This window comes from Drosophila arizonae, chromosome X (genome assembly GCF_054131065.1).
Source record: "Drosophila arizonae isolate 15081-1271.41 chromosome X, UAZ_ARI_1.0, whole genome shotgun sequence".
Classification (NCBI taxonomy): Eukaryota; Metazoa; Arthropoda; class Insecta; order Diptera; family Drosophilidae; genus Drosophila; species Drosophila arizonae.
Window position 1 is genome coordinate 7,465,689 of NC_142927.1, and position 19,465 is coordinate 7,485,153.

The 19,465-nt window shown below is 42.4% G+C and overlaps 2 protein-coding genes across 10 annotated transcripts in view; one reads left to right on the forward strand and one right to left on the reverse strand.

Annotated features, from left to right (window-relative positions):
• nAChRalpha7 (nicotinic Acetylcholine Receptor alpha7) overlaps positions 1-19,465 on the reverse strand; it is a 173,635-nt gene that overhangs the window by 132,907 nt on the left and 21,263 nt on the right. For 2 of the 9 annotated variants that reach the window (XM_089474685.1, XM_089474684.1), the window contains one exon: positions 15,217-17,370. In XM_089474685.1, coding sequence (XP_089330811.1) covers positions 15,217-15,409 — 193 coding nt within the window. In that variant the 5' untranslated portion in view covers positions 15,410-17,370. The remainder of the gene's footprint in view (positions 1-15,216; positions 17,371-19,465) is intronic. The other 7 variants (XM_089474686.1, XM_089474687.1, XM_018016847.2 and 4 more) reach the window with 7 other exon arrangements.
• Positions 10,154-11,365, forward strand: LOC108620002 (enhancer of yellow 2b transcription factor-like). The gene has a single exon (XM_018016850.2). It carries the CDS (start codon positions 10,421-10,423, stop codon positions 10,718-10,720), a length of 300 nt encoding a protein of 99 aa, XP_017872339.1. The 5' UTR covers positions 10,154-10,420; the 3' UTR covers positions 10,721-11,365.

The window sequence follows — 19,465 nt, forward strand, 5'->3', positions numbered from 1 at the left end:
TTTTTTTTCTTCAGTTTCTCAATTTCGTTTTTCGGTTTTTTACTCATTTTGTTTTTTTTTTTTTTTTTTTTTTTTTTTTTTTTTTTTGATTTTCCGGTTCTTTTTTGCCAACGTATCCTGTTCATGCCTGTTAGTTTTAGTATTTTTTTTTTTGGCAGAGGCCGGCAGGGAGAGCCGGTGTCGGTGTAGGAGGGGCATTATTTTTTTTTCTTGGCATGGAAATGCTTATGCTAATGTTTGGCACATATCCCCACGCCCTAAAACACGTGCTGCCTCGCCCTGGCAAGCAATGCAAATTTAATGAAATATTCACAGTGTGTGTGAGTAAGACTTTAATGAGCTTACCATGCGGGCACACACAAACACAGACACACACACACACTTACACACACCCATACAGATACTCTGTGCGCGGGAGGTTGCCCGCAACCGCTTTGTATTGTGCTTGAAATTTGTAGTTTAGTTTTCATTGAAGTCTTCCGGCACTGCAAGTAACTTCCTCATTTGGCCCAGGCCCTGGCCCGTGCCTAGGCCCCAAAGAACAAACACCAAACAAAGGCAAACTCTAGAGACGTTTGCTTCGTTGACGGTGTCATCTGGCTGGGGATGCGACTCCGGCTGGGTCTGGGCCATTGGGCTATATCAAGGCGCTCGCCTACTTATGCAAATGTCAAAAATGCTCCGCAGTACAATGACAGCGCCAACCGACCGTCAGCCTCGCCACAGCTAACCCTATCGCTACCCAAACCAACCGCTCTCTCTGCCTCTACCTCTGCCTCTACCACTCTACCTCTACCTCTGCCTCTGCCTTTGCCTCTGTCTCTGTCTCTGTCTCTGATTCTGCCACTGCCTCTACCTCTGCCTCTACCCTGTCTCTGCCCCTGCCTCTACCGCAGCCTCTGTCTTGTCAATGCGAGCTTCATACATTACATTATATCCTATTGACATAGTCTACACTGGGTGTATTCCATTTGTGGTGGCTTGAGCATCAATTGTTGGATCATTCCATCCAGCATAAGACATGCGACTGTTGACTTATCTATGCATAACAAATATGCAAATAAGTTTCAACTGACTGATTGAGCGATTGACGAATTGGCTGCCTGATTGGCTAATAAGCTGATTGGCTGTGAAGACTTTTGACTGGTTGACTGACTAAACGATTGAGTAACTACTGCCAAAGGCATCTTAATTGGCATACTAGCAGATTTATTGAGTGATTGACTGACTTATTAAATGGTTTTCAACTGACTGATTGGTGAAATTATTGATTACCTGACCGATAGACTGAAGTGCTGATTAACAGAATGATTGATTGATGGCTACTTAACTGCTGATTAGCTCATTGATTGACAGATTAACGTTGGTGTTGGGTTATGAAATGAACTTAGTTAAAGACTTGCTAATTAGCATATATGCAGTCTGATGATTGACAGATTGGTTAACTGACTCATAGACAAAGAAGCCAAGTGATTTATAACTTGATTGGCTAACTTACTCAAAAGTTATTTGATAAGTGAGCGCCTGACTTTCAACTGATTGGTGAAGTCGCTAAGTGATTGATTGACCTATATGTATATCGACTGATACATCATTTCACTGACTGATGGAAAGATGATTAGTTGCTCTATAATTCTGATTAATGAGCTAACTTGATGTCCAACTGCATGATTGACGGAGTGCGAATTGAGTTCTAATTGGCTCTGTGATTGATGGATGGCCTGTATTATTGATTGACTAATAAACATATATGATTAACTGACCCAGTAATTGTATTACTAGCTGATTGATGATTGACAGATGGCGAATTGACTTACTGGAAGACTCTCTAGTCAACCCACTGATTGATGATTGACTTACTGAAATTTAGTAAGCTAGACTGACTGAATCAATCACAGATTGCAAATAACTGACTAAAATGAGCATAGGTTTTATTAAGCATATAACATGTAGGCTCTCTTCAGAATTTCTCCTTCTGAGCTAACTGAAAGTATTGGGTAGAGCATATGTAGATTGTGCAGCATATATGTACATGCCTGAGATTAAATATAGTCTGGGAAACTTTTATCATTCGCTGTGGCAAAAGTTTCCCTGTGGTCGATGGGAGATTGATGTGCAACTGCGTTGCTCTATAAATCAGTGCATCGAAATTGTGTACAGGCCGTGACTGTCTTAAGCCAAGCAACACTCAACGGAAGCACCGCTAGACACAGCGCCACCCCAGCCATAATTTAGCTTACAATGCATTTGGGATGCCATTCTGAAATGTTTTTCGTGGCAGACAGAGAGAGAGAGAGAGAGAGAGAGAGAGACAGAGAGAGACAGAGTAGAAGGGCTTGGCTCGGTTCCTAGTTTTTGGGGCGCACAAACTGAAGACATTTTAATCGACCGCCAACAGCTTCAACTGAGGTTCAACTTTGCGGTTATTTAGCAGCTATTCACGTTAGCTTTAGAGCAGTTTAAGTGCCGTGGGCTAGGCGCTGCCGTTTGATGTCTGTGTGCGCCTGTCGCCCCGGTGATGCGTCACATTCTTCTGGAAGCATCCACTTCAGAAGTTGCCCGAAATGTTTTTCAATTGCTGCTTAAAGCAGGGCACACACATTCAGCTTCAGTTGGTAGCTGGTAGCTGGTAGCTGGTTGCTGGAAGCTGGTTGCTGGAAGCTGGCAGTTGGTAGTTGGAAGCGGCCCGGCGCTGAGCTCATCCGCAAGCACATCCTGTGTTTTCCTTTCAATTTAACTCAAGCTCAAAATCGATAGACGTGGAAGTAACTTTGACTTTGACAAATTCCCGTTGCCCAACTTGGCGAACGGGGCTTCCCACATGGCGGCGCAGGGCGTCGGGCGCCGTTTCCGCTGAAAGTCGCAAAACTATGCAAAAATCAATGTGAATAATGTTGCTGCTGCTGCTGCTCGAAGAGATTTTAAGAATCTGATCACAAACTGGCAGGAAATGAAATATTGCATGAGATAAGTTTGCTAGCCGAAGTTTTACAAAATTAATTATGTACGTTGCCTGCCTTTGGCATACCCGAATGAATTTTGATTAATTCTGGGCGAACGTCGGATCTTCAGCTTAATCAGTCTTGAGCCGGGCCAAAGCAACAGCTAAAGCCAAAGCCAAAGCCAAAGCCTGTCAAAGGCATGCGAGTGCATGCAGCAAAATCAAAATCAAAACCCAAACCAGCAACAACAACAACAACAACAACAACATTGACATCAACATCAACATGAGCATGAACAGTAAATGCAACTGCCACGGCCTCAGAAGCAGTGCAACTCAATTGGACTTGATTTCAATTCGCATTCACTGCACTTGGCAAGTATCTCACGTGCATCAAACGGCTTTGGCAGCATCTATCCGAGCTGCAGCTGCAGCTGCAGCTGCACTCTCATACATATAATGTTCCACTTTGCGGCATGTGACAAAATGCGGGCCGAGTCCGAGACGGCGGGGATGGGCCGGATGGCCGGATGGCCGGAGCGGGGGGCTGGCCGCGCCGGGCAATGCGGGAGCATTTGGTGGCTGCGCCTCTTTGTGCACCACACTCCAAGTGGCTACAATAACAAAACACTTTGATTTATTAGCACAATCTTTGCCGCGGCACAAGGCAAAAGGGGCAATCAAATACACGCGAAACTAAACCGCAGCCAATCCGGGGCCGCACAGTGGTGCCAAGCCACTTAATTATGCGCATAAATTAAAAACTCTGACAATAAAGGCCACGACTGCATATACAGCATGCATCCACTTTGATTGATTGATTGAAATTACTCCAGCATAACAATGGTGAGCGACATCTATTGAGAGCTATTGTAATACAAGTTTAAATTATTGCATATTTAACGATTATTGTAAGAAATTAAGGCGAATATTTACTCCATTATTTAGCTATAGCATCATTATAAAGTGACTGACAAAGTGACTGCTAAAAATTTAGAATATCAATTTTAGATATATCTATAAATAAACTAGACATGGCAAAATGCCTGGTAAATATTTAGTATATAGATTTAAGATGAAATTTATGAACGAACGAGATTGGTTTTTCTGGTATAATAAAATATAGAAAAGTAACTAAAAAAATTTTTTAATTTTTAAATTTAATTTTTAAATTTAGATATATTTATATATAATGGTGATATGTATAATATAGATTTAAGATTTATTTATGAATTATCGAGATTTGATAGCGAAAAACATATTTTATAATAATTAATGTAGTATATATTAATATTATTCTAAGATATTCCCTTCAATCATCTATAATACTAAACATTATAAAGTGACTGACAACGTGTATGGCAAAAATTTAGAGTATACATTGAAGATAAAATTATGAATACACTATACATGGCAAAGTGTCTGGTAAATATTTATAATATAGATTAAAGTTGAAATTTATGAAAGAGCGAGATTTGATAGCTATAATCTTAGCTTAATATAATTCATATAGTAAATATTAATTATAGTAATATTAATTTGTAATACTATAAGCATTCATCCCTTTGCAAATTTCCCTCTCTGTTCTTTAATTTCACGCCTGAATTTTATTAGCTCAATTTACTAAATCAGTTAATTTTATATTAATGCCACCACATTTTTTTGCACTCTGGCACCACTGTGCACTTGAACAAGAATACAGAAAATGATGACTGAAAAGGAGTTGGCATGACCTGCCGCCTGCCGCCCGCTGCCTGCTGCCTGCCTCCTGCTGCCTCCTGCCGCCTCCTGCTGCTGTCCATGTCTGCATTCGACGGTTGCACTTAGCTGCCGGCATTTATAGTCGCTATTTCGATTTGGCGTGAATGTGATGCCACTGTGCCACTCGTAGAGGTGCCACCATGGGGCATGCTTATATGGTTATGCATGTACTGGCGTCTGTCGCTGTGCGTTAGTGAGTTGATCGGTCTGTGTGGCCACCCCCAGTGTCGGCAGGCCTGCTAACATGTTGGTGCGCATACATTGTCGACATGCGTGTGACAGGATAATAAAGGATGCTTTTGTCGCAGCCCGCAACAGCCAGGACCATAATTTATTGCCTCTGCGCAAATTCATGCATTCCTAACATGATTCTCAGCCAGCCGAATATGGCCCAAGAAGACAACGCTGCGCGGCTCTACAACATTTCAACAACAACAAGCATTTACATACGCCACTTGCCAGAGGCGTGCAAAAACATCGATCTCAGCTCATTTCCGCCCCCTTCCCAAGTGCTCCAGACAAGTACATTAGCAATTGTTGAGCCAACAGTCTATAGTTGATCTACTTTATATATATATAACAAATTACATTTGAGTCATGTTCAGGTGATTAAGGCTAAGATATTTGTAAAGTGTATATAAGAATATTCTTTACTAACTATACTCATTATAAAAAAACTCTCAACTCAATAAAGTTTCTATATAAAGAACATTTTCTAATTGATCTATATATAGCTACGATAGCTTAAATGATTCTATATAATTCTATTTTATTATTTGCCACATTTAAATAATTTATAATATATATAATAAATTATTTTGATATATCTTCTACCTACGGAACAAAACATAGGTCAAGTGCTTAGTTAAATTTATCTTTAACTACAATTAGTTTTAACATATGAGAAATAAATTCATAGACTTTTGATGGAGGACAACCTATTCCTATCACAATTCAATGGCTCTCTAAGACATCTGCTCCCTACAGATGCTCAGCTGTAGAGCAGGGTGGCGTGCCGAGGGGACGAGACGAGTGGCGTTTGTATTGAAACACAGCTGGCGAGCAGATCCACTGCACTCAAAGGATCAAAAGATTTTAATAAGACCAGGACTATTCGTAATGGCGCAGCATTGAGAGCAAATGCGCTTCAATATGCAAGCACCGGCTCTGTTAAGTAAACTTATTTCTGCACAGTGTCCTCTGTCGCTCTGTGTGTCTACAGACATTGATAGCTACCAGAGGCATGCTGCAATACATATCCCCTCGGCCGTGGAGCAACACCGGGCAAGGGCGCCCACATCGACATCGACAACGGCAACGGCAGCGGCATCGATACCAGCTGTAGAGGCGGTCTTAGTTGGAAGCTTTAGTGTCACGCGCGTGCCGTCCGACAAATATTCTCTCTATCCCTCAAAAGGGAGCGCAAAAAAAAAGCAGAGTATGAAAGGGGGCGGAGGGGGGAGCAGCAAGAAAACAAAACGGCAAATGTAAAATGTAAACTTAGCCAGTGCCTGCCTAGATTCGCCTGACTGCAAAATTTGATGATGCCGCTGCGAGGACATCGCATTGGGCTCGAGTGCAGTGCGGCCCGTTGCTAAGTCAGCTAAGTCCGGCTGCATTTCTCGGCAAACAAACAACAAAATGATTGCATTCACTAACGTGGAACGCGCCCTGATACGAATGCTGCTGCTGCTCATCCTGCTGCTCCGCGCTCCCGCTCCCCGCTCCCCGCTCCCCGCTCCCCGCTCCTCCTCCTGCTGGTGCACGTGCAACAGCCGAGCTGCTAACGCATTGAATAACGCAGTCGCCAGCCCCGACTTCTGCTCAAAGTTTCAGCCAAAAAAAAAAAAAAAAAATAAAAATAAAAATGAAAGAAAGAAAAGACACAAGCGAATGAGAGAAAAATAAGGCTGAAGGAAAATGCGCCGCACGTTTGCCAAATTGAAATTTACCACGGCAAGCTGCAACGGCTCGCCGCTCCCAGGCCATTCAAGCGCGTTGCAATAGGCAAAATGTAGGCGTGGCTGCCGAAAACAGGCGGCAGCGGGCGGCGCATTGCTTAGCCATGTTTTGTTAGCAGCAGATTCGTTTGGCTTCCCCATAAACATTGAAGCGGTCCATTGCGACGGCGACACTAGCAGCAGCTCAGCCAAAGCTCACTCTGCATACAGGCATTTTCTCTCATTCTCATTCTTTTCGCTCCTTCTCCCCCTGTGTGTGTGTGTGTGCCAACTGCGATGCCTGCCATTCGGTTCATTGCTCTCGGCTCGACTGAGCATTGAACTCAATTCGCTGGGCGAAATGCGGCAAAAGTGGTTTTTATATTTCACCGAACCTGACCGGAATAGTTCCATAGCATATTCCATGTCCATCTCCATGACCATGTTCATGTCCATGTCTATGTCCATGTCTATGTCTATGTCGGTGCCCATGCCCATTCATGTCCACGTCCGTATCCATGCCCGGTGGCTTTTGGCAGCGCTGAGCTGAATAATTGAACATTTGGCTAGCTAATTAGACCTCGCTAATTGCTTATTACTGCAGTGCATGCACGAGCAGCACTCCCTAGCTGTTAGTTAATTGAACTAAGTCCTTAAATTGCCAATTTGAAATAAATATCAGCCAAACAACAACAACTCGATGTCTGCAATGCACTCAAAAGTCGTAGCAGTTCCCCATCAATTACAATTTGCTAGCACTTTGCAGTGTTGTAAAGCTGAAAAAGTATCGATTACTCACTGCCATTCGCACAAAAGCTATCGATGAAACTGAGGGAAGCACAAAGATACAAGAAACATCTCATTTTGAATCCACTATGAAATCAAATTGTTTTTCGATATGCCTCAGAATGGATAGCATACGGTCTATATATGTATGTAGAATAATCTATAGAGGAGCTCTACATTAGCTTCATTTAGGAGCCCAACGAAAGGAGCCAACGATAGTGATAGGATAGATATTTTGGTAGAGACTGAGATTGAGGTTGAGGTTATGATTGAGACTGATATAGAGATCGAGATTGAGATTGAGATTAAGATTGATAAGGATATTGTAGTTGAGATAGAGAGGGCTAGCGAGATTGAAATTGATTCAGATATTGAGTTAGAGATTGAGAGTGAGATTCTAATTAAGATTGAATTTAATATGGAGCTAGAGGGTGAGAGTGATATAGATATTGAGTTATGAGCTATGATGGAGAATAAGAATGGGGAATAGATTAAGAATTAGTTAGAAATTGCGATTAAAAGTAATACAAAGCAGCAATTGAGAAATAAAGTGAGAGAGTTGTGAGTTACACTGAGTTGGAGATAGAAATTACGATAGAGGTGAAACGGAGGTTGGAATAGCGATAAAGATTGAGTTAATAATAGATATAGAGATAACGATAGCAGTAGAGATTGAGATTAAAATAGAGATTGAGTTAGAGATGTTATGATAGGAGTAGAGAACAAGACAGAGACTGAAATTAAGATACAGATTGAGATAGAGATTATTGTAGAGTATGTATTTGAGTTGGAGATTGAGACTCAGATAAAGATTGCCTTGAAAACTGAAGGTATAGTTACAGTTAGAGTTTGTGTCAGAGAAATAGATAGAGAATGAGATGTTATATCAGATCTCAAACAAGTGATGAGAGAGTCTTACTATATAAGAAGTAGAGTAACCAGTTGATTATTGAAGACAGACTCGGCTCTGATTAGCTGTGTATAGCGCTAATATATTTGATGTTGAATTTCATTAACTCTAGTCTCCCTCTATAAGAAGCAGACTAACCAGTCGACTAATCAGCACTGATTCGCCTTTGATTAACTAACTCAAGTAGGGCGCTATCGTGTTTGATGTTGAATTTCATTAACGCTAGTCAAACGCAAATATTTCCATCACACACATTCCAAGACCTCAAGACAAGAATGTAACCCACAGTTTACTCAGGCCATGTGGAGATGAAATTTCACCCTCTGGCTGCTTCCTAATTCGAACAAGCAAAGAAACGCAGAAATTTCAGCTAATTATCGGCTAACTAACGGCTGACATTAGAGCAAACATTGTTAGCTGCTGCAGCGAGAGAGGAAGTTAATCAAATGCGCATCAGGCGCAACTCATTTGCCACGCAATGTGTGGCAGGTGCAGCGAGTGCGCTGTAATTAAATCGTGATATTGGCTTACATTAGAAAATTATCAGAGAACGTGAGCATAAAGCGCAGGCATGGATGCCATGGCAGACACATGGCCGACAAGTGTCAGTAACTAAACACGCATCAACGCCCGAGGCACTTTGACAGCAATGGCAGGAGCAGCAGGAGCAGCAGAAGCAGCAGCAGCTACAGTAACAGCAGTAACAGCAGCAACAGCAACAACAGCAACAACAGCAACGGCAGCAACATTGCTGCTGCCACAGCAACAGGAAGTGCGATGCAGCCAGGCGTTGCCGATGGAGAGCAACTTGAACATTGTTGCGGCATCCAGAGGCGCTTGTCAAGTAATTTGTCATACTTAATTGCAACACGCCATGAAGTTGCGTTAGTAACGTTTTTGCTCCTCCTGCTGCTGCTGCTGCTGCTCCTGCTGCTGCTGACAGCAGGACCAGCATGAGAAGCAGCAGCAACAACAGCCGCTAAGCTGCATTAATTGGGCGGGCATTAAGTGGCTGGGCGTGGCCGCACGCAACGCTTACGGCTTTGCACTGTTATTGCTATTCAAGATCCCGCCTGCTGATGTTGCTTTGCTCATGTCCTGATTCGAAAACCAAAGCGCTTGTTGTCTCTTGTCACACAGAGTACCCAACATTAACAGCAGCAGCAACACTGCGTCATTTGCACTAGCTGCAATCGGCCAACATTGCGTATACATAATGTGTGCTAATTTATGCAATTTATCGCAACTAGCGCCATTTGTTGCCAATAACCAATTGAGCTAATTGCTTTTAATCAAATATTTTGGCACACTCACGCACACACAGCCTGAACAAGTGGGCTTTAGTGGTGGGGCGGGGATCAGCATGACTAGCAGATACCCTAAGTATAGTTCAATGAGCCTACTTTAGGAATATAAGCGAGTGAAAAAACCTTATTACGCACCTAGTATTAACTAATATCGGAATACATACATACATATATGTATATATAGATGTATGTCATCTTTAGAATATTCCAGAAAGGAATCGACGTATTTTACAAATTTGCATCTATCGTTATCAACTTGTGCCAATAAAGTCATTCGATACTTATCGATAACAAGGAAGTATGATAAGGAAAGTATTCTTTAGGTATTATCTATAGATAAACAGATCAACATACGAAAAAAAAAAAAAGAAAACAGTCGACAGACATATGAAAACTCAAAGACAGTGTTGCCTAGAAATGCAGTAGTCGGAACTAATCAGTGTTGAGTAACTCCGACCAAAACTCACATCGAGAGTGAGACGTTCGGCGATTGCTAACACGACTCTACGTCAAGTCGAGGTCGTGGAGAATCTAAGCAAGCTTTTGCCTTTCAGTCGATTTTTGAGTAATATAACATAACATCTCTAGAGCTGGTTAGTCGAATATCGATAAGGGCAAGCCCGATGTACGTGGACATAATTTCTTTTTGAGAAAACCGGCGAAGTGACAAGTTGTCTACGGGAATTTAAGAAAAAAAAATTTACTTTTGATTTGCTAGCGGAGTTGTTAGCCTGCATTAAACAGTTGACCGAATTATAAAGCCTGATCTGGTACCATGGATGACAGCAGCGAGCTCTCCGCCTACACCGATTCGGAGATGGAGAGACCCTATTTGACTCGCGAAGTCACCAAAGTCTTGAGGGTGGAGCTCCAGCGGCGCCTCCAGGAGTGCGGCTGGCGCAAAAAAATCCGCAACTTGATACGCGCCCTGCTCGACGATCGCGGCGTGAACAAAGTCAGCTACGAGGACATCGCCGCTGAGATAGTGCCGAAGGCACGTATGCTGGTGCCCAGTCGCGTACTCCGCGATATGCACGAAGTCATGCGCTCCCTCATGGAACCCAAGCCCAAATAGAAGGCGCAGAACTTTTGGAGCAATCAAATACAAAATTTTCTGTTTTTATTATGAAGACAATTAAAGCGTTGTTGCGTTGTTTGCTCAGTTTCGACTCCTGTCAAAGAGTCGCCTGAAAATAAAGGAACTCAGTCAAAACTAAACTCAGTCTGCTTCAGTCTCTTCTCGAAATCACTTCGAATTGATTGTATACGAATTTTTTCAGAATTTACTATTATTTTTATTTCATTTCTTTTTTTAACTTTTCGAAATAATGGAATCCAGCAGCAGCAAGAATTCAGTGCATAGGGAAGAGCCGCTAACCACCCGCTTGAAGAGGGATCCGAACTATTACCTAAAGCAAATGGTGGCCAAGCGTCTGCGAGACTGCGGCTTTTACGATGAGGTGGGAGCTATGGCGCGCGACGCCGTGGAAGAGCTGGGCATGAAGCCCTCATCCTATAGGGAGATGTGCAAGCTGCTAATACCCAAGGCCAGGCTCCTGGTGCCCCCGGGCGTGCGCAAGGAGCTCGAATCAAATGTGCGCGCCTCACTCAAAGCCAAGCGCTAACTGCTGACTGAAGCACTTGAATACCCACAGAGCACCGACCCCGACGACGAATGTTATTGAAATTGTCTAAATAAAATGGCTATTGGTTGACTAAATGCAATTATTTGAATTGAATTTTGAGGGCTTGTAAGCTGGGCTAGACTCGTTTCGCATTATTATTGGGTAATACTCGCTGGCCGTGTGAAAAAGGTTGTATTAGTTTTATATATAATATGAACATGCCATTGAAGAAGGCATGCAGTGTGTTAAGTATTGGTATACATTACTATGTGAACTGTTATTGAAAAGCTAATGTATTGCAGAGACTGTTAAGCAGGGAGAGGACATATTTCAGCGACTGTTAAGAGAGAGGACTCTCTGGACATTCAGCAAAGTTCACATAGCTTTGCCACGCATTGCCTTCCATTGTGAGCGAGCATTCCCTAGTCGAGCATGGTGAATGACCCAGCCAAGTGCAGTCGAGTCCGCTGTTCCGGCGGTTCGATGGACAAACACTGCATGTGGTGCGGCTTAGAGCTGCGATGGAAATTTGTTATTGCGGGAATTTGTTGCATTGTTTTATCAGCGAGCTGGCCAGCAAATATTCCAGTTACGGCGCACACGAACGTATCGCAATCGCATAGACACCAATTCATGAATATTTATGCCTAAAATCAAATTGAGGCAACCGCTGAACGGGGACAAAGGAAAGAGTAAAGGGTGAGGGGTATGGGGTATGGGAGACTGCTGACTGGCGAGTGGCGAGTGGTGACTGGTGAGTGGCAACTGGAGACCGGATCAGGGTTCAGGACTTTGGGCCACGTCAGTGGCTGCCCGAAATTAGCATGCATATTGAAGGCGGTCAGCGTTTGGCACCTGGCGCCAGAATCCGAATGTGAATGCGACTTTAAATGCGAATGTGGAGGTAGTTCGGGCTGTGGCTATGTGTGTCAGTCTGTGGGGAATGTGTGAGTGAGTGAGTGAGCGGGGGCAGCGGGTGCGGGAGAGCAACCAAAAAATTCTCTTGTGCAAGGGTGTAGATAAAACCGGGTTGACAAAAGAAAAACACAAAATAAAGAAAGAAAACACCGCTCGGAATTCATATAATAACATACACGTGTATGCGGGCCTGCATGTGGGCGACGGTGGCGTGGGCGTGGCACAAATTCATAAAACTGAAAGAAAACACAGGGAAAATATGCAAAAAAGAGGAGAGAGAGAAAAAAAAAATACTTGAAGCAAACAGGAATTATTTCCAAGCAGGCTCAAGCCAAAAAATTCGGAGGATTTTTGATGCGGTTGAGAGGGAAGAGGGGCAAGTGAAATAGGAATGGGAATGGGAATGGGGATGGGGAGGGGGAGGGGCAGCTGCTGAGTTGCCCAAAAGCATTCAGGCAAAATGAATTGAAACGTGCCACAAAACTTGTTTTATGCATAACTAAGAGCAATCCGAAGCCACGTTCAAATTCTGCTGCAGAATGCGGCATTTGGGCATCAACGCTGTGGCATGAAGTATGAGTTGCAGCTTATGCAAATGGACCAGGACGATGGCCAGAAGGATGGCCAGGAGGAGGGCTGAGCGGCAATAACAATAACCGGATTAAGCTAGCAAACTACTTGTACTTGTACTTGCTTACGGCCATCATATCATTTATCTGTAGCAGCTGCTGTCCTCCGGCGCTGGAGCATCATAAATTTATGAGGCAACTTGGCCAAAGTATATGCTATCTATTGCCAGACACTAGTAGCCCATCAATCTCATCATTATGCTGGACGGAGAGAGCGTTTCGCATTTCTGCTGACACCGCAATCAGCGTCGCTCAGCCTCGATGCTCGATGTTCGATGTTCATCAATCTAATTGCCGTTCGTTTGCATCTAAACATAAAGCAGCCGAAAAAATTTGCTTGCCAGTCAGCATTGAGCGATGCTCAATTGTGTGCGTGGGGCCGTGGAGCAGGCACTGAGACGGTGGGGCGGTGGGGCAGTGGGGCAGCCAGGGCTACTTGCAGGCAGTTGCTACCATAAAACGGCTGCACTTTATTTGTCGTTCCACTTACCGCAGTTGACTTTGATTTGTGCGCAGAGTCAGGCAAACAGACGGCACCAAACCACCCCAACCACCCACGAGCCACACAGCCACCCAGCCACCCAACCACCTTTGTGCCTTTGCCCTTGTCCCTTGGCCCGAGTGAGTGCAGAAAATGCAATCAAATAAACAAATTGCCAGTCGTCAGAATCAGCAGACTCACATTCACGTTTACGTTCCCATCAGCCATCAGCTACAGCAACAGCGCTGGACAGATAGACAGACGGACAGATAGACAGAGAGTGGCAGCAGCAGGAGTCGCAGCAGCAGCAGGAGCCGCAGCAGCAGCAGCGCACCGAGTCGCCCCAGGCATTAACACAAAGCGAGTCATGTTTAATTTGTTGCCACGCGGTGTATGCGTAATAAACATTTGTTAAGGCCATGCCGCATTGTGCTTCAAGCCAAAATAGCCAGCTGGGGGCCAGCATTCAGCTATCACAACAACAACAACAACAGCAAAAAAGAGCAATCAGGAAAAACTCTCAAGTCTGCTAAATGTATATATACATATATAATATACACATATACATATATGCATATGTATATATACTCATGTACGTATGTATTTATGTATTTCCATTAAGAGCTAATAGAATTTATTGCAATTTCACTCGCTGGTTAATTGAAAAGCATAATTGCCTTTTTGCCAGCTAATTAAAATTAATAAGTCGGCACTGCCAAATGCAATTATTTGGCATTTGCCACTGCCATTGGACTAAGCAATTAAGTTCATCAAAAACACAAATAAATATTTTACCTGAACTGCCTTGCCAAATGCCAATTTTCGAGCTCTATTCGTAGTTGCTAAATAAGTTAGACTAAAATTTGAGCTATGACAGTTTAGTGGAAAATATCTGCAGCAGGCAGCCGGAGGCGTGGCAGCACACATAAGGTATATTCCTGCTTGATCGAGATGCTGCGTTGAGTCGATCTAGCCTCCTATTAAATGCGAAAGCAATGAGAAGCAGGAGTAGCAGCACACCTAAGTATATTCCTGCTTGAGCAGGATGATGAACTGAGTGGATCTAGTCATGTACGTCCTTTTATCGCATTGTCCCCTCGAAATAAGTATCTGAGCAACAGTCTTGAAATTTTTAAGTACAGTAGAATTCGGTTATAGCGATATTCAAGGGACCGTCGTTATACCCGGAAGGCGTTATAACCGTAGAAGTTTGTTTATCTGGGGAACAGAATTTCCATCTCTATAAGCGTACAAACGCTATGAGCGGAATCTTTATAACCGAATTCTATTGAATTTCTCATTTTATCGATAGCTAGTTTCATAACCTCACTTATCGATAATATCGATCCGTTTGTTTTTTTTTAAGCATATCAACAATCCACAAATACTAAAGATTTCGATTTTACTGCGTGGGCTTCAATGATCAATACAGAGAATTAGTAAAATTTGGGTTTTGCATGCCTATCCAAGTATTTACGGTAATAGAAATTTGAGCCAGAATGATTTGAACTGTTCATCCGAGACGAGCTTTTCAAAAAATACAGTTATTTCTTGGTTGAGCACCGGATACCGCGCTCTGACTTGTTCTTCTCTAAAAATTTCACTAGTTCAAGAAGAGTTACAGAGCAAAAAAAACTCTGTCACATACATATATCAGAAATATTCTATACGGTATTCCATTTTGCATGAAAAAGTATAAGAATTCCCCAAATTATATACGTTTGAAACCTGTGCTTAAATTCAACTGTGGAACCATTTTTGGTTGATATCTTAGCATGTATTTAATTATTATAAAATATGTTTTAAATATTAAAAAATAATAATAATAATTCAATTTAAAGTATCTGCTCTCAAACGCAATAAACACTTCCGAATCATGAAATATAATCATATAGTGTTATCATCTGTGACCACTTACCTGGCAACAAGATTAGGAGTCCCAGAACACAGGCGCTGGCCAGGAGGCGGACGCTTCGTGTGGCACGACTCATTCTCGCTGTGGGCGCAGTGGGACGCATCCGGTTAGCTGAGTGTATTGATTTGGGAATCTGGCTGGAGCCTCGGTCGCTAGCTCTGTCTGCAGTTAGATGGCAATCGGGGGTAGCATTCATTTACTTAAATAGCCCGATCGATTGGCAAGTCATCTGTCGGTATCGAGCAGTGTCTGCGGCACACTACAAAGTCACAATCACTCAACCGTGAGGCGGACTCCAATACGAGTCGGGGCAACTGTCGCAACCTGTGGCATGCGCCCAACTGGCTCTGGCTATGTGGCTGTGGCTGTGGCAGACGTCTTTTAGCCAGACATATGGCGCATCGATCAGGCGGTCAACTGAATCAATAACCAGCAACACCGGCTGTCCCGAGACCCGTATGCCGACTTGCTGCCGGAGGCGGAAATGGAGACGAAGGCGTTGCTGTTGCCGTTGCCGTTGCCGGAGCGGGCTGATGTACGGCAGGGAAAACAATTTTCTACGGCAATTGTTTTTTTATTTTCTTTCGATTTTATTTTATTTTTTATTTATTTACTTTTTTGCTGCTTGCTTCTTTCTTTTTTTTTTATTTATTTTATTTTTTTGTTTGTTGCCTTTCGCTTTCGTTTTTTATACTCTTTGGTCGCCTGTTGTTATCAAAGTGGAGGCTGACGCTTGCTAATGCCACTTCTGTTCGTGATGGGACGGCTGTTGTTATTGTTGTTGTTGTTATTGTTGTTGCTGTTTGTTCTTTTTGTTGTTGTCGTTGTTGTTGTTATTATTGTTTTATTGCTGTTGTTGTTGTTGTTGTTGTTGTTGTTGTTGTTGCTTGTGGCCCTTATCTGTGCCACCTTTCTTTGCCTTTCAATTTTGCAAGCTGGCGTAAACTTTTACTTTTGGCTTGCCGCAAATTTTTTTACTCCAACTGCCATTTATCAAAAATGTTCTTTTGTACGCCGACTGTTAGCGGCGGACTGGCGGGAGGAGGAGGCGCAGGCGCAAGGCGCAAGGGTTCCTGCAATTGCGGGGCTATATTTGGCCGGAAATCGAGGGCGGGCAAGCCTTGTCGCTATGTCTCTACGTCTGGCTGACTGCCTCTGTCTGTAAGTGTGTGTGTGTGTGAGTGTGTGTGTATGTATGTTTGAGTTTGTGTTTCTTGAGAGTCTAAGCCTCGGTCTCAGTCTCGGTCCTCAGTCTCAGTCTCTGTCTACGACACGGCTACGGCTGGTTGGTGGCCACATTTGTGGCATCTCCGGTTGGTCGTTCGTACTGACGTACGGTCGTACGGTCGTTCGGTCGTACGGTCGGTTTTGGCCGTTGACCTTGACTATTTAGCTTGTCAACGCCAAAAGAAATCTATGTGGCAATCGGACTCTTGATTGATTGTTGCTATGATTGTTACACAATTGTTTTATATGTGTCCGTGTGGCATGTATTATGTATGAGCCACGCCTCTTTCGACTGTTCGGCTCGTTTGCCCCTTTATCCGGCTTGCCGCTTGTTTGATGTTGACTATCGCAAGCTGCGTTTCCGTACTTTTTTGTTCGTAGACTTCCGGTGCTTGTTTACCGGACCGCAATGCTGCTACTGTTGCTCCCGCTGCTCCTGCGGCTCCTGCGGCTCCTGCTATTGCTGTTTCTATTTCTGCTGCTTGGCAAGCTTTTGATTACTTTGTCTGGCTAACAAGTAGACCAGCTAGCTAGCCTTGTCAGTGCTTCAATTTCGATTTTGATGGCAAATATTGTCGTTATGTCCCTTCAGCTGGCCTCCCTCCTACTCCTTGCCATCCGCTGCCCACTCAATGGCAATGCGAGTGTGTGAGTGCATTTAAAATTCAATTTGGAAATAGAATTTGATTGCTTGTGTTTTCTATCCTTTCTTATGCTGACTGCGCTATGCAAGCATCTACAGAAAAAGAGTAGCAAATATATATATATATATCTGTATAATATATATATATTCCAAGTATATGCACACTTATTTATTGATGCCCTTTGGGGTAGCGTTAGCTTTGTAAAGTTTCATTTGGTTATTGCCTGCCCCGCATATATGTTTGATATATTTCAAAATTGATTCAATTTGGCATCTTCCAAGTGGTTCTGTAAAGAGAAATTCAAAAAAACACGCAAAATAAATAAGTCGCCAGTTAGAATTTAATTAAAATGATCTTAAGTCAACAGCATATACATACATATACATATACATATGTGTATACATGTATATATATGCAGACATTTATATATACATGCAAATGACAGCATATTGTCCTTTGCATCAAAGGCATATGTATACGTATATAGCTATATAAATACACTTATATATATATACGCATTCGCATACAGATGTTCGCATAAATTCATTTTTAAATAGTGTGGCCCAGGCGCTGGGCCGACTCGTTCCATCCGTCCCACCCATTCCAGCCCGGTCCGAGTCGGTGCGGTTCGTGTGCATTTTTTGGTATTTGAAATTGCGCTCTCATTTTGGCATTAAAATTGCAGCAAATACTTTGAATAAATGCGCCAACCGCATGACAAATGTCTTGCATTAAATATAAAATATGTCCCAATGGGACGCACACACACACACACGCAGACACATACAGACACACACAGCCACAAACCCAGAGCCAGAACCAGCATCGTTCTCCATCAGTGTCCAGCCAACGTTGCAGCCTGTGCCCTACAAATGCATAAATACACACATACATGCACACATACATACACACACATGCACACACTGTCACACACACACTGAAGGAGGAACACATTTTCACATTTGCCGGATGCGGGCCTAGCAAAAAGGATCAAAGTGCATCTGACATCCAGTTAGAGCTGCAACAAAAGCCCCAACCATTTGGCAGCCAACCAACAAATTTCCATCTAGTGAACCTAAATTTCCATCAGCTCCAAGCTGAGCCTAGCTACAATTGAAATATTCATATTAACAGCTGCAAATTGATCTCCACAACACAAATCTGATTTACTTAATGTTATTGCAGTTGCTGCATTCTTAGTTGACTATGGATGCCCAATTTGTGAATAAGTGATATTTATGCAGGCCAGTGTAAATGTTTAATCTAGCTGCATTGTATGTCTCGAACACATCCATTCTATCATTCATTCATACATCCACATATTCAGTCATTCAGTCATACATTCATTCATTCACTCATTCATTCATTCATACATTCATTAATTCACTCATTCATTCATTCATTCAGTCATTCACTTATTCATTTCTTCACTCATTCATTCATTCATTTCTTCACTCGTTCATTCACTCACTCATTCATTCACTCACTAATTCATTCATTCACTCATGAATTCATTCATTCATTCATTCACTCGTTCTTTTATTCATTCATTCAATCACTTATTCATTCATTCAATTCATTCACTCATTCATTCAATTCATTCACTCATTCATTCATTCAATCATTTATTCATGCATTCATTCAATCATTCTATCATTCAATCATTTATTCATGCATTCATTCAATCATTCTATCATTCAATCATTCATTCATTCTTTCATTTTGTCTTTTTTACTGGATTCAGAGACTGAGTCGACTTAAACCCGAAACATTGTTTGGTAACTCTACCTATATTATGCGCTGATCAATTACAAAATTATATCTCTGAATGCTAATCAAACCCAAAGGCAAAGACAATGCATTCCACTTAGTGTATAACTTATCCCATCCACTTTTTGTATACCTTAATCAATTTTTCCCCAAGGAACTTTTAGGAAGATAATGCATTTGGTTACTACATTAATGCATGCCATGACCATATCAATAAGATCGACCAATAAACATTACAGTTAAGAAGTATAAGAGGCACAGAGAAGCCATTAACAACCGCTATATGTGTATAGGCGTGGGTGTGTGTGAGTGTATATGTGTGCGAGTTTATGTGTGCCTGAGTTACTCTATGGATTCAGGCAAACTTACCTGCCAAAAGTTACTTTTGAGTAGTTTGTTCACTTAAGGATTAAATACCCAAGTAGATCCATAGATGAGCAATATTTTGTGAAAATAAAACTTAAGTAGGAAACTCTGACGAAAAGTATTAATAGCTCAAAGTGCACTTTAGACTACACTTGAAATATTAATGCAAATCCCAAAAATCAATAATAAAATGTTGCTGCAGTTCTACTTGTTGCTGGATCTTCTCTCTGCTCGCTTTGGTATTG